At 35.2% G+C, this 13,334-nt stretch overlaps 3 protein-coding genes across 3 annotated transcripts; 1 reads left to right on the forward strand and 2 right to left on the reverse strand.

Moving 5' to 3' along the window:
- Positions 1-3,064: 3,064 nt before the first annotated feature.
- On the forward strand, positions 3,065-4,544 carry HELRODRAFT_158600 (hypothetical protein; the record flags this gene model as incomplete). Its single annotated transcript, XM_009010621.1, has 2 exons — positions 3,065-3,391; positions 4,302-4,544. The coding sequence occupies 2 exons, from the start codon at positions 3,065-3,067 to the stop codon at positions 4,542-4,544; spliced, it is 570 nt and encodes a 189-aa protein (XP_009008869.1).
- A 363-nt stretch (positions 4,545-4,907) lies between these two features.
- Positions 4,908-7,278, reverse strand: HELRODRAFT_158601 (hypothetical protein; the record flags this gene model as incomplete). The annotated part of the gene is made up of 4 exons (XM_009010622.1): positions 4,908-4,978; positions 5,343-5,429; positions 5,521-5,661; positions 7,233-7,278. 4 exons carry the CDS (start codon positions 7,276-7,278, stop codon positions 4,908-4,910), a joined length of 345 nt encoding a protein of 114 aa, XP_009008870.1.
- A 2,856-nt stretch (positions 7,279-10,134) lies between these two features.
- HELRODRAFT_158602 (hypothetical protein) lies at positions 10,135-11,871 on the reverse strand (the record flags this gene model as incomplete). Its single annotated transcript, XM_009010623.1, has 3 exons — positions 10,135-10,891; positions 10,963-11,160; positions 11,342-11,871. The coding sequence occupies 3 exons, from the start codon at positions 11,869-11,871 to the stop codon at positions 10,135-10,137; spliced, it is 1,485 nt and encodes a 494-aa protein (XP_009008871.1).
- Positions 11,872-13,334: the final 1,463 nt, after the last annotated feature.

Here is a 13,334-nt window from a genome sequence, read left to right on the forward strand (position 1 = left end):
ACTGCGTTCAAATTTTTGTAGCTGTGTATACAATTATTGTGAAAAACGTGACCATGGAAAAAAATGGTATTCGTACATATTGTTACAATTTAACGCCACTTGTAGTCATTCGTCCTCTGATTAATTAATTATTGTTCCAGTGATAAAAGTACGATTTTTTTGCATGACATTATCGGCTATATGTTCCGATACATGTATTTTAAATATATGATTAGAACGAATGGCAACTGTTAATCGATTTTTTAAAGTTTTAAATTATATAAACTTGAACACCATAATTTTTGAGTAAAGTATCAATTTCAATAATTATTTTTATTCAACTTGAACATTTTTAAATAACTGGTTTTCAAAATTTGCCGCCCCCCAAAATTTGCCGCCCCAGGCCGGTGCCTGTGCGTTAATCCGCCACTGTTAACATTCACATCCTAATTCTTGTCATTATACATATTTTATACATTATACATATTATTTATACATATATTATAAATTAGATTTATATCATCATTCATGACATTGTTTACATCAACATTCATGTATCAATTTTAATTAGGGATGCACCAAAGTTCGGCCCCAGCAAAAATCCGGTTTTTTCAAATTACGTTAATTTTTACAACGTCAAAGTTAATCTTGACAAAGTCAATATTTCCCTATATATACAGCAAGGAGCACTGACGATGATTCATTCGGAATCGAAATTTGGCCTTATTTGCAGCATGAATTCGAAAAATAAGTTTATTTTGAATTTTAATAAACTAAACGTTCACCAAAAAACTTTAGTGAGAAAAATCGAAAAAACGAACTACAAACATATTAACGCCAAACATTCGGTAGAATTTATAGAATATTGTAAATATATATATATATATATATATATATATATATATATATATATATATATATATGTTAGACCATAATTTTTACAATATTCTTACTTGTTTTTACAATATTTTTACAATGAATATTATATATATATATATATAGATATAGATATATAAGCGCATAATTTAAAAACATGGCATGTTAAAGGTTAGGCTAGGTAGGCATACATGACACATAATAACAACATCACTAATTGTGAGGTGAGCTGGACAATTTTTTTTGTGCTATTACATGGGTTATGCATAAATTATAAGCTGATCTTTGTGTAAAAGAACTTGTGCACGTGCATACATGACACATAATAACAACATCACTAATTGTGAGATAAAACTTACATACAACGGAAATTATTGATTCGTTTTCGCTTCGCTTCACATGGCCAAACCATCGTTGGCGATGACGACGACATGCATTCTTCAACATGCACTGTCCCGATCGGTTCAGGATCTCGGCTGTATGGATATAGTCATTTAGTTCAATATGCTGCATCCAACCAACGAATCATCTTCATGTCAGTTTGGTGAAGATGCTGTTTGAGTTTTGCTGTCATCGGCCGCGTCTCTGCGCCATACATTAGAACAGAACGTATAGCTGTGTTGTATAGTTCTGAACGAAGCGGTAGAGGAATGCTACGCCGCATCATTACCGAGACAAGAAGTTGCCTCTGCCCCACGCCGCACGTATGCGTCCACGAACGGTGGCATCAGCTGTTTCAGTACAATCCAGCATATCTCCCAAGTACTGAAATGAAGTAACAGTTTCGATCCCGGTAATCGTATCATTATCTAGGCTCCGTTGTCGCGGGTTGATGCAGGCGGAGTATACGGAATCAGTCACTTTCCTCAGTGAGCCGGTAATTTTCGAGCATCGTGTGTGACACCACTGCTGACATCGTAAGCATTTGATTGAGTTGCTTCCAACTCCAGCCCCACAGACCAAACATGGCCAATGACCAGATACCACAGACTCAGCGGTACCACCGGTGATCATAGTTTTTGTTTTGTCAATGTTGACCTTTAGCCCGTGTTCGGCAAGCTGGGTATTCCATACTTCAAACTTTTTGGCTGCATCTTGTTCCGAGGCCGCCGTTAGGACGATATCATCTGCATATATCACATTCCATATGTTATCTGAGGGTATCGGTTTCGTTATTCCTTCCATTACCGTGATGAAGAGCAGGGGGCTGAGTATTGATCCCTGACGAACGCCGACGTTAATATCAAATGCATTCGTGTTACCGGCTGTTGTGCTGGCCAAAGGTTTTGTGTTAGAGTATGTTGCCACATAACCAGCCGAACCAGATATTTGGGAACAAGCTGTCTACGTAGACTCCACCTGATTGCCTCACGAGGCACTCTGTCAAAAGCCTTTTCCAAGTCCACAAAGACATGGAACAGTCGCTTTTGCTTTGCCATTTATTTTTCCTGTAGTTGACGAATGATATAGATAACATCAATGGTGGATCTCCCTGCCATGAAGCCGTACTGGTAACCACCTATTGAAAAGCACGACAACAGTCTTCTTTCAATGACTTTTTCAATAACTATCATGGGATGTTCCAGAAGACGTATACCCCGATATAAGGAGAATTTCAGTGGATCTTCTTTTCCTTTATATATCGGCACAGTTGTACTACTGTCCATTCCACTGGTAATATCGATTTACTCCACATCTCCCGACAGATGTGTAAGAGGGCTTTGTAGCCTGCCCCATAAGATGCCTTGATGATATCATTTGTAAGTCCAGACGGACCAGCCGCTTTACCCACTTCATTGCCTTCAACGCATCGTAAGCTCCTCAGCTGTGATGCCCTAAATCGGTTCTTCCACCGGAAGTGCATCAAAGTCCATCCCAATATAGTTTGTTTCATTCAATAACTAATAGGAAGTAATTTTTCCTGTGATCTTTCATTTCATTCTGCAAGGTTTTAATAGTGCCTTTATTATTCTTTATGCATGTTCGCCTTTACAATGGTGCCAATGATAATAATAATAATTATATTAGCGATAATACGTTCATAACTATTGACAATTTTATTTGCAACAATGTTTCGATAAATTTTATAAAATCATCAACTCAACTTACAACACGTACTACCCAACGTCAAACATCACGATCAGATCATCAGACCCTCCATTCATCAGCCCATTCATCAAATATCTACTAAGCTTAAAAAACTAATTTTATGAGATCAGGATCCATCCTCAAAGCTGCAGCGATCACCAAATACACCAACACACTTATCATCAACTTCAACTCAAAAACCTTTACTAACAGCAAGCGTGGAAGCAAAGCCATGTGGGACCAAGTCAACAAGATCAGAGGCTCTGACAAATCATTCAACACGTCAACCTCACAGCAAATTGTTGAAAACACAATCAACACCTACTTTGCTTCCATGTCAACCGACCCGTTCTACAAAATTCCACCAACAAAAGCAACAACAATCAATAGCCGTCATCAACATCAACAATTTACCTCATTCTTCGTCCTGCACATGCTGACACAGACGGTCTACTAACATAGTTTCTATAAATCATCGCTCCATTCATCTCCAGCACCTTTAGTTCACTTTACAATCACTGCTTAATGCATTCATTTGTCCCATCACAATGGAAATCCAGCACAATTCATCCAATTCTTAAAACAAAATACCAACAATCACCAATAGATTATCCCCAAATATCTATCACCCCCATACTTTCACGTATTCTAGAAAAATTCATCGTTAGGTCATGCTTCTATCCATGTTTCAACCATCCATTCATCAAACCAATATTACAAGATCAGTTTGTATTTCGCTCTACAGGTTCATCTACATCCGCCATCATCTCTCTTACTTCTACAATAGCATCTTTCCTTAAAAATAATAATTAAATTCATCTTATTGCTCTCGACTTTTCTAAAGTTTTGACACTCTCAATCACTTTTCTCTTTCAAATAATTTAGCCTCTCTTCCTCTACCTGACAACATTTACAGTATTATAATAAATTTTCTTTCTAATAGGAGTCATTCTACTTTCTTTAGCTCTACTCTTTCATCTACTCTACCTATTAGTTCTAACGTAGTTCAAGGTTCTGTCTTTGGACCATCTACCTTTATCATCAATGCTTCTACTCTCAAAACTTTTCATAGCTCTAATCACATCATCAAATACGCTGACGACACCAACTTTATCATCCCATCATCTAACTCAAACACCATCCAATCAGAACTCGATTGATTAACTACACGGTCAAAACGATGCAATCTGTCACTTAATCTCAATAAATCATTTAAACTCATCAATCGCAATAGCCGTAAGAAAATAACATTACCTCCAGAACACCCATCAATCACTCGCAGAAGTCAATTAAAAATATTATCACATTCACCTCCACAGTTAATATAGCACCTCATATCAATCACATCATCACAAAAGACTTTCAAATATTTTACGCACTCAAAACACTTCGCTCACATGGTTTCAAAGGCATCAAATTATTCGACATCACTGAACGCATCAAATAAGCAGCTCCCTCCTGGTCTGGCTACACAACAACAATTTCAGCAACTACAATCTCTCATCAAAAAACTAATCCGCTTCAACTATCTACCTGCATCATATCCTACCGTCATTCAGATATTCAACACACTCGATTCAAGAGTGTTCAAGAAAGTATAAAATAACAACAACCACGTCATCCATCCTCTACTGCCACCAATTAAAACTACAACACACAACCTTCGTCAACGCAAGCACAACTATCTAGTCGCCACCAAATCTACATGTCGGGAAAAGACCTTCATCACAAGACACCTCAAACATATACACATTCAATAAAACTTTATAATTCACATAAATAGTTTTTATTTATCGATCTCCTCACTTACTAAGTCATCATCAAGTCTATTAATTTGCCTTTTTACGCCTTACTGTAAATTTATTGTCAATTGATTGATTTATTGTCAATTTATATTATTATTATTTATTTTATTCTATTTTATTTTACTTTTCATGTTTGAACATTTTTCTTTCTTCGTTTATTTATTTATTTAATAATTCGTTTAATTTGCTACTGCTTTGCATGCTGTAACACTTTCTGCGTCTGTCAGGTCCTGATTTTTTTCAATAATTGCTATTTTTGATTTTCATGCATTACTATTTCTGGATTATTTTCAATTTTAATTATTATGCACTAACTTCAAATACTTTATGTTGATTTATCCATTTTTATTAATTTGACTCATTTATTTATTTAAAAGCCACACAACCAAGAACAAATACAAACGTTTTTACATTCCAAAAGAACTCTTCACTACAAAACAGGTTTTTGTTCGTGCGGATTCTCACCGCTCATCACTACAACCTCCCTACATGGGCCCTACACAGTGGTGGAACGACACCAAAAATACTTTGTCCTTGACAAAAAGGGGAATAGAGACACGGTGGCCATTGACCGCTTCAAACCCGCATACACACCGGTAGCACCCAAACCACCCATACCGTCACCTATACCAACGACCACAGCGCCAACATCACCTTCTACAACACTTTCTGCAAAATCAACTTCGTCGTTGAACGACACATCAGCATCAACAAAAACGTCAACACTACCTCCAATAGCATCCGAGGACACGCCAGCATCAGAAACATCTACGTCGACTCAAGCACACCAAAAGCGACCCATCGACTGGTGTGCTTGATTCCACCACCTCAGAGAACCACAAGATCGGAAAGAACAGTTCATCTCCCATCTCTATATCTTGATTAGTATCGATCAACAGCTTACGCTGACGATCTGGTGGGGGGTATTGTTGAACCGCAAATCCCTTATTTAAGCATGTGACGACTAGCTATATATCAATCAATCAATCAATCAATCAATCAATCAATCAATCAATCAATCAATCAATCAATCAATCAATCAATCAATCAATCAATCAATCAATCAATTAATCAATTAGCTTGTAAAGCGCTATTTCCGCGATGTTCCGCTGAACTTCGAAAGTGATGGAGAAGTAGTCAGAGAAGTAGGTAGAGAGTTCCAGAGAAAAGGACCAGAAAAAGCAAAGGCAGATTGGGCAAAAGAGTGTTTAACACGAGTTAAGAAGAAGCGAGAACAAGAATACGATCGTAAACCGGGGCGTTTAGGTTCAATTAATTTATCTGATAAATACTTAGGAAATAATTTAGATTGAGACTTATACATGAACGTGCAAATTCAAAAAATTATTCTATATTTTATAGGTAGCCAGTACAAGAGAATCAATCTCCATATCTTGATATGGAGATATATGAGAAAAGAAAGGGGCACGAGCAGCAGAGGTTTTCAATATAGCTTGAAAACAAAGGCAAACTGCCCTTCTCGCTACGTTTTACAATCGAACTTCTATTTGTCAAATCGTATAGCCGAACACGTTTTTGTTTATTTTAGTATTACGTAAATAATATACATTATAAAAATTTTTACTTGTTGTTTCTTGCATCGAAAGAATCTCGCAACTATTTTTGATACTACCTTCTTTTCTGATGTTGATGATTTTGTCTATGCTTAATATCTACATCTTCTATTCTTGATAAGCATAATGATTCCTCTTAAATCTTATACTTATAAGGTTCCTTGGTTCGACTATGCTTATGTATTAACTAAGAAAAGTGTTAGAAGACTGGAGAAATCCTATAGGTTAAATCCATCAAACTCTCTTTATTCTATCTAGGAATCTGAATTAATTAATTATTAATATCTACTATTTTCTAAACACTCTACTTTTCTTAGAAATTCTATAATATATGCTTCAACATCTAAAAATAGATGGTCTGTTTTATTTAAACTTCTTCATAAGAAATCCTCTCACTATTTTTTTTCTGTTCAACAGTTTCATGACTTTTTTGTAAATAAAATTAATTCTTTAAGAACATCTAATTCTAATTTTTCTCCTAATAACTTTACTAAACTTACTACTGAATCTTTTTTTGTTTTTACTCCTATAAATGTATAAATCTTCTAGAACTTACTAAAATTATTAATTCTATGTCATCTACAATTTGTTCTCTAGATCTACTTCCTTCTTATTTACTTGAAGAATTTTCTTCAATATTTTATCCTATCATTCTCAAATTAGTTAATTTATCACTTTCCACCTCCAAATTTTCTACTTCTTATTGTTATTCCTATTCTTAAAAACTAATCCTTAGACCCTACCTCATTATCTAATTATAAACCTGTTACTAATATTACTTTCATCTATAAAATAATAGAAAAGTAGTTTATAATCAATTGTCATTTTATTTAAACTCTAACTCCTTGCTACCTGTATCTCAATCTAGTTTCAGACCTGCTCACAGTACTGAAACTTCTTTACTCGTTACCCTGTCGAGCCACCTCCAGGTGTTTTAGATCATAGTTTCTTCTCATGTTTTGTAAAAACACGTCATGTGAGGCCTACTTTCACCAGTTTATTTGTATCGTAGACATTTGAAAACAGAACAAGTATAACTTATAAAATTTGTCAGATAATACTTGATCAAGTTGGAAGATGTTTGAATATCACGTTGTCAGTCGCAAGTTAATTAAAACCACGGTAAGTTATTATATGTATATGTACGTGACACTCCTGGGGGAAGGAGATAAAAGATTTTGTTGCTAATATAAGTTCGTGTATATACTAAAAACTGAAGAAAAGAATGATAAAACTAAATTTTTTTTAAAAACAAATATAAATATAATATATATATATATAATTGATGAAAATTACAGCATGTTTGGCGTTAGCTAACTTCCAATTTAACTTTTTGATTTTTCTAACGGTTAAATCATGAAGTCCTTGTATCACTTCTTGAATATCACCACATTTAAACAACAAAAAAATGATAAGTTTCATAAAATTCATAAAATCATTTTCAAGTTTCTATAGTTTCAAACCAAAATTTTGGTTTATTTTATGCATGATAGAACAAAAAAGCTTTTTTCGGTACTCGTATATCTTCTTCGATGTTCAAATTGATATATAATGCGTATTTGCCCAGATCAACCGTTAGAAAAATCGAAAAGTTAAATTGGAAGTTAACGCCGATCATACTGTGATCTTCATCAATAAATGCATGCATATATATATATATATATATATATATATATCAATAGGAAACTTATATAGCGCCAATTAAATGTTCTCAAAGGCGCTATCGTAATTATATAAACATTGAAGTCTACAATACTATAAAAAGAAAAAACACAACAACTTAACTAAAATTATCAAAGTTTAACAGTGAACAAATATGTTTTTAATTCTTTTTTAAATGTTCTAAGAGACAGTCCGGATGATCGCAATGATTGTGGCAAGCTGTTCCACACGGTCGGACCTGCAACAGAAATACCCCGTGCACCAATCTGCAAGTGTGAACAAATTCATATCATCTGATCGTAGATGAGACGACGCAGACATTTTTTTTGAAAATTTGTTTACGAGATATTCTGGTGACATCCCATTCAGTGATTTAAACACAAGTACAGCAATTTTGAAGGTTACTCTTTTATCTATTGTCAACCAGTGTAGTTCCTCCAGGATGGGCGTCACGTGATCAAACTTCATCCTGCCAGTTACCAATTTTGCAGCCCTGTTCTGAATCGACTGAAGAAGAGCTATTGACCTTCTTGGAAGTTTATAAAACGGACTGTTGCAGTAGTCAATTCGCGATGTTATAAAAGCATAAATCAGCGTCACCAGTGCCGATCTATCCAATGAATGTCTGATTCGATAAATGTTTCTTAAATATATATTACTTGACGTACATATTTTTTTAATGTAGCCTTTCATTGATAAATTGCTATTAAGTAAAACTCCCAAATTTGATGCAGTTGCAGATAATGATATCTTTACCTCTCCCATCTCAACAGAACAGAAATTAGTAGTTTTGACAACTGCTGCTACGTACCTACCGGTAGCAACTGCGTTTTACATTCATTGAGCTTGAGCGAGTTTGATGACATCCAATATCCAACTTCTTTCAAACACTGGACAAAATCATCAACCTTATCGCGAAACGAACCTGGAGGACCAGTGACTAGAACCTGAATGTCGTCGGCAAACGCATGACAAGTGAATCCATGAGAGGAAATTATTTTGATTATATCTGCTGTGTACAAAATAAAAAGAATTGGTTTCAGAACTGAGCCTTGTGGCACACTTGTTGTTACCAAGGCAACATCAGACACTGAATTGTTAAACGAAACCTGCTGTGTTCGTTCGTCAAATACGACCTGAACCATTTATGAGCTGTGTCTGTAATACCATAATCGTTACGTAGTCTTGCCAGCAAAACATCATGGTTTACACAATCAAATGCTGCTGACATGTCTAAAAACGATAACAACGATAAGTTCTGGACGTCCATTGCCGAAAACAAACCAGACAAAACATGTAACAATGCTGTTTCAGTAGAATGGAACTGCCTATAACCGGATTGATTACAAGACAGTCGGTTATTTTCAGATAAAAACCTCAAGAAACTTTTAGCCACTACACGTTCCATAATTTTCGAAATGAATGAAAGATTCGATATCGGTCTGTAATTATTAACATCATTTTCGTCACAACCTGTTTTCTTCAAGATGGGGAGAACCACAGCATGCCTGAAAGAGGAGGGAAATTCACCTAATTGAAGGCAGCAATTAACAAAGCTGGTCAGAAATTTGATGAAAAATTTCAAATACTTTTTTAAGATGTGAGTTGGAATGACATCCTGTGAACTTGTCTTACACGGGGAATTGATTATAATATCTTTCAATTCATCTTCAGTGACCATCGGGAAGGATGAAAACATAACAGCATTATGTAGCCCACCATCATCTGTCGATTGAGTAGAAAGTTTGGTAGACTGAACAATTTTGCTAACTTTGTCCGTGAAAAACTGCAACAATTGATGGGCTGTAATACCAACATCACTATCGAACATTGAACTTTTCTTGTTTCTACACAACACCTTATTAATTGCCTGCCATTTATTTCTCGAGCTTTTGCTGACTTCAATTAAATTTCTCCAATAATCTGAACGTTTGTCAGAATATAATTTGTTTCTTGCTTTTATGGAAGTTATTATTATGATCATCTGTCGACAGTTTTCTGAAGATTCTTTCCATTTTTCTACATGTTTGTTTAGCTTTTTTACGATCATGATCAAATCATGGTGCCATACGCTCACCTCTATCATAAATTACTCGAACAGTTACAAATCTATCAACAATACTCTTTAACTCGTTGTTAAACATTGTTAGTTACTTTTCGACATCATCATTACAGCATGGTTTAGATACTGGTGAAGTTAAAATAGCACCAATGAATTTTTCCTCATCTACTCTTTTCCATGACCTAACTGATTTCATCGCTGTTTTAGGGGCTGGCCGAACAATCATTGTTTCTATTTTTATGAAACTGTGATCCGATATTATTCCACTAAGATAGATCTTAGCATTAAGTACTGGAAAGACATGTGAACTGACAACTAAATCCAATGTACCTCCTAGAATATGTGTAGGAACGTTGACATGATTTACTAATTGAAATATATCAAATATTTCTTTTAAACGAATAGATTGGGGATCAGCAGTTCTCTCAACATGCAAATTTAAGTCACCCATCAATAAAATGTCTGAGTTTAAAATTGTTAAGTACTCCAAGATTGAAACTGGTTCATCATAAAACAAAACTGTTATTGGAGCTGAGCCGGGTCTGTACATAGCTAGCAAGATGAATACGCTTTTATATATTGACAATCTGATTGCGATAGCTTCAAACGTACTAATCAATGACAGAGTTAACTTTTTAAATTTGAACTCTTTGCGAAAGTAAACTATCAAACCACCATGACCCGGATCATGCTCTCTAATATAATCAACAAACTGAAACCCAGGCGGCTTTGCCAAACCAATTGCAAAATTACCATCCAATCCATGCCAAGTTTCTGTCAGCACCATGACATCTAAACCATCACAAATCAGCCCATGAACAGTGTCAACCTTCTTCATAATTGACCTGACGTTAAGTAATCCAAACATAATATTGCCATTTTGATTTCTGTCATCCATGTCATTATTATCGACTACTTCGAGTCTTTCTTTGCAAAAAACTGAACTATCTTCCATTTCCCGACCTCCCCTCTGACTCGATATAAAAAACCCTCTTTGCAACTCTCTTCCTTCTTCTTGGCATCATCAAGTAATTTTTTCAAGTCGCTTCTTTGTTGAATTGTAAGGTTATGACTTAACCGAATGTTTTTCAAACTATCATCTAAAGTTTTCATCCTACGTATGTTTTTGAAAATAAATTCTTTAATTTTTGCATCATCAAATCTGAGTCAAATTGGTCTGACAACTTTGTCTCCTTTCTTTCCTAATCGTATCACCTTCAAGACATTTTTAAGACCAAAAACTCCATCAGTTAAATGGCTAATTATTTTATGAACCCTCTCATCATCATCAGCACCTTTCTTCAATCCGAATAGCATCATGTTGGCTTCCCTCTCTTTTGTTCAGCGTTATTTGAACACTTTTCGAATCATTATTGATTGCTTGCACACCTCTGCCAACTTCAGATTTGACAACTTCCGAAAAAGATCTGTTCATTTCACGCTTTAAAACCAATATTTCATCACATAACTTTGACCCAAAAGCATCCATTCTCGAAAGTTTACCATCACCCTCATCAATAATAGTTTTGATGGCGTCAATCTGCTGTTTAATATCCATATTCAATTTTTCAATTTTTTTCATCTCATCAAATACTGCTGAGTTGCCAGCTTCAATTTTTTCGGAGACAATTCTCTCGATAGGTGATGAGCCAGAACATGCAACACAAAAAATTCTTACGCAACTGAATGCTGTAATTGAAGTAAGTGCTTCATCAGACATGCCTGGAACCAAGAACGACACCGAACAACCGTCACATACTACATTAACGCCTTCCTTATCACAAGCAGCTGCTTTGTTGACACTCTTCGTATTTCTGCTCGGCATTGTCGCAACACAAAGTTATCAAAATACTCGTAAAAATCTTTTGAATCACGTAATCACGCAAATATTTTAGTTTAATTTATTTATATATATATATATATATATATATATATATATATATATATTCGTATAAGTAAGGGTTTTCAAATATGACTTTCAGAAATGCATTTATTGATGAAAATCACAGCACGTTTCTTTCAATATATATATATATATATATATATATACACATATATTATATATATATATATATATATATATATATATATATACACACACACATTATACTCTGACTACCCATATGCTTGGTGGTACCCTGGATTTGATTGTTATATCAGATGGTTTTTTGTTAGAAGATGTATTGGTGTATCCATCTGGTATCAATCAATCAATCTTCGTTTTGCGTCCAGAGACCCGGTTTCCCAAGGTAGGACGTTGTTTTCTTTGCCATCAACTTTTTGCGCCAAATTAGACGATCAGTTGTATCCATTCATTTAAATTTAGAGCTTTCATGTCTTGCTCGATTGTTTGCGACCAGGACTTCTTTGGACGGCCTTTGGGACGTGTGCCAGGTTCTTCAACATCTGCAAGAGAAGTTTTGGCACTGTTTTCACTTCGTTTGACATGACCAAACCACCGCAGACGGTGTTGCCGGCATTCGTCCTTTATATCATCTAAACCAGCACGACGGTGGATTTCGGTAGATTTGATGTGGTCCTTCAGACTAATTCGTTGCATCCATCGGAGCATTTTCATGTCGGTTCGTTGAATTTGTTGTTCCAGTTTGGTTGTCATTGTATCCATCTGGTATCTATTCAGATTATGGTTTAGTAGTAGCTAGTCAATTTTTAATCAATCCGACTCCAGTGATTTTCAAGAAATCGTGGATTAGATCCAGGAAACGAGTGGATAAAAAACGTCTGAGCTTTTTAAGTGCTCAGCTATCTCGAAACATTAAGGTCAGGATGATGATGTTGAATTGGGTTTCAAAATATTCAATGAAGAGCTTTCAAAAATAGCTGACGATGTTGCTCCACTTCATGAAGTTCGATGGAAATTACGTATATCTGAGTTATCATTAGCTGGGTTTATAAAACGTCTTTACGTTTTCTAAACCCAGCTTATGATACCTCAATTTTTAATCAATCCGACTCCAGTCATTTTCAAGAAATCGTGGATTAGATCCTGGAAACGAGTGGATGAAAAACGTCTGAGCTTTTTAAGTGCTCACCTATCTCGAAACATTAAGGTCAGGATGATGATGTTGAATTGGGATTCAAAATATTCAATGAAGAGCTTTCAAAAATAGCTGACGATGTTGCTCCACTTCATGAAGTTCGATGGAAATTACGTATATCTGGGTTATCATTAGCTAGGTTTATAAAACGTCTTTACGTTTTCTAAACCCAGCTTATGATAACTCAATTTTTAATCAATCCGACTCCAGTCATTTTCAAGAAATCGTG

Source organism: Helobdella robusta, assembly GCF_000326865.2.
Source record: "Helobdella robusta unplaced genomic scaffold HELROscaffold_1, whole genome shotgun sequence".
NCBI lineage: Eukaryota > Metazoa > Annelida > Clitellata > Rhynchobdellida > Glossiphoniidae > Helobdella > Helobdella robusta.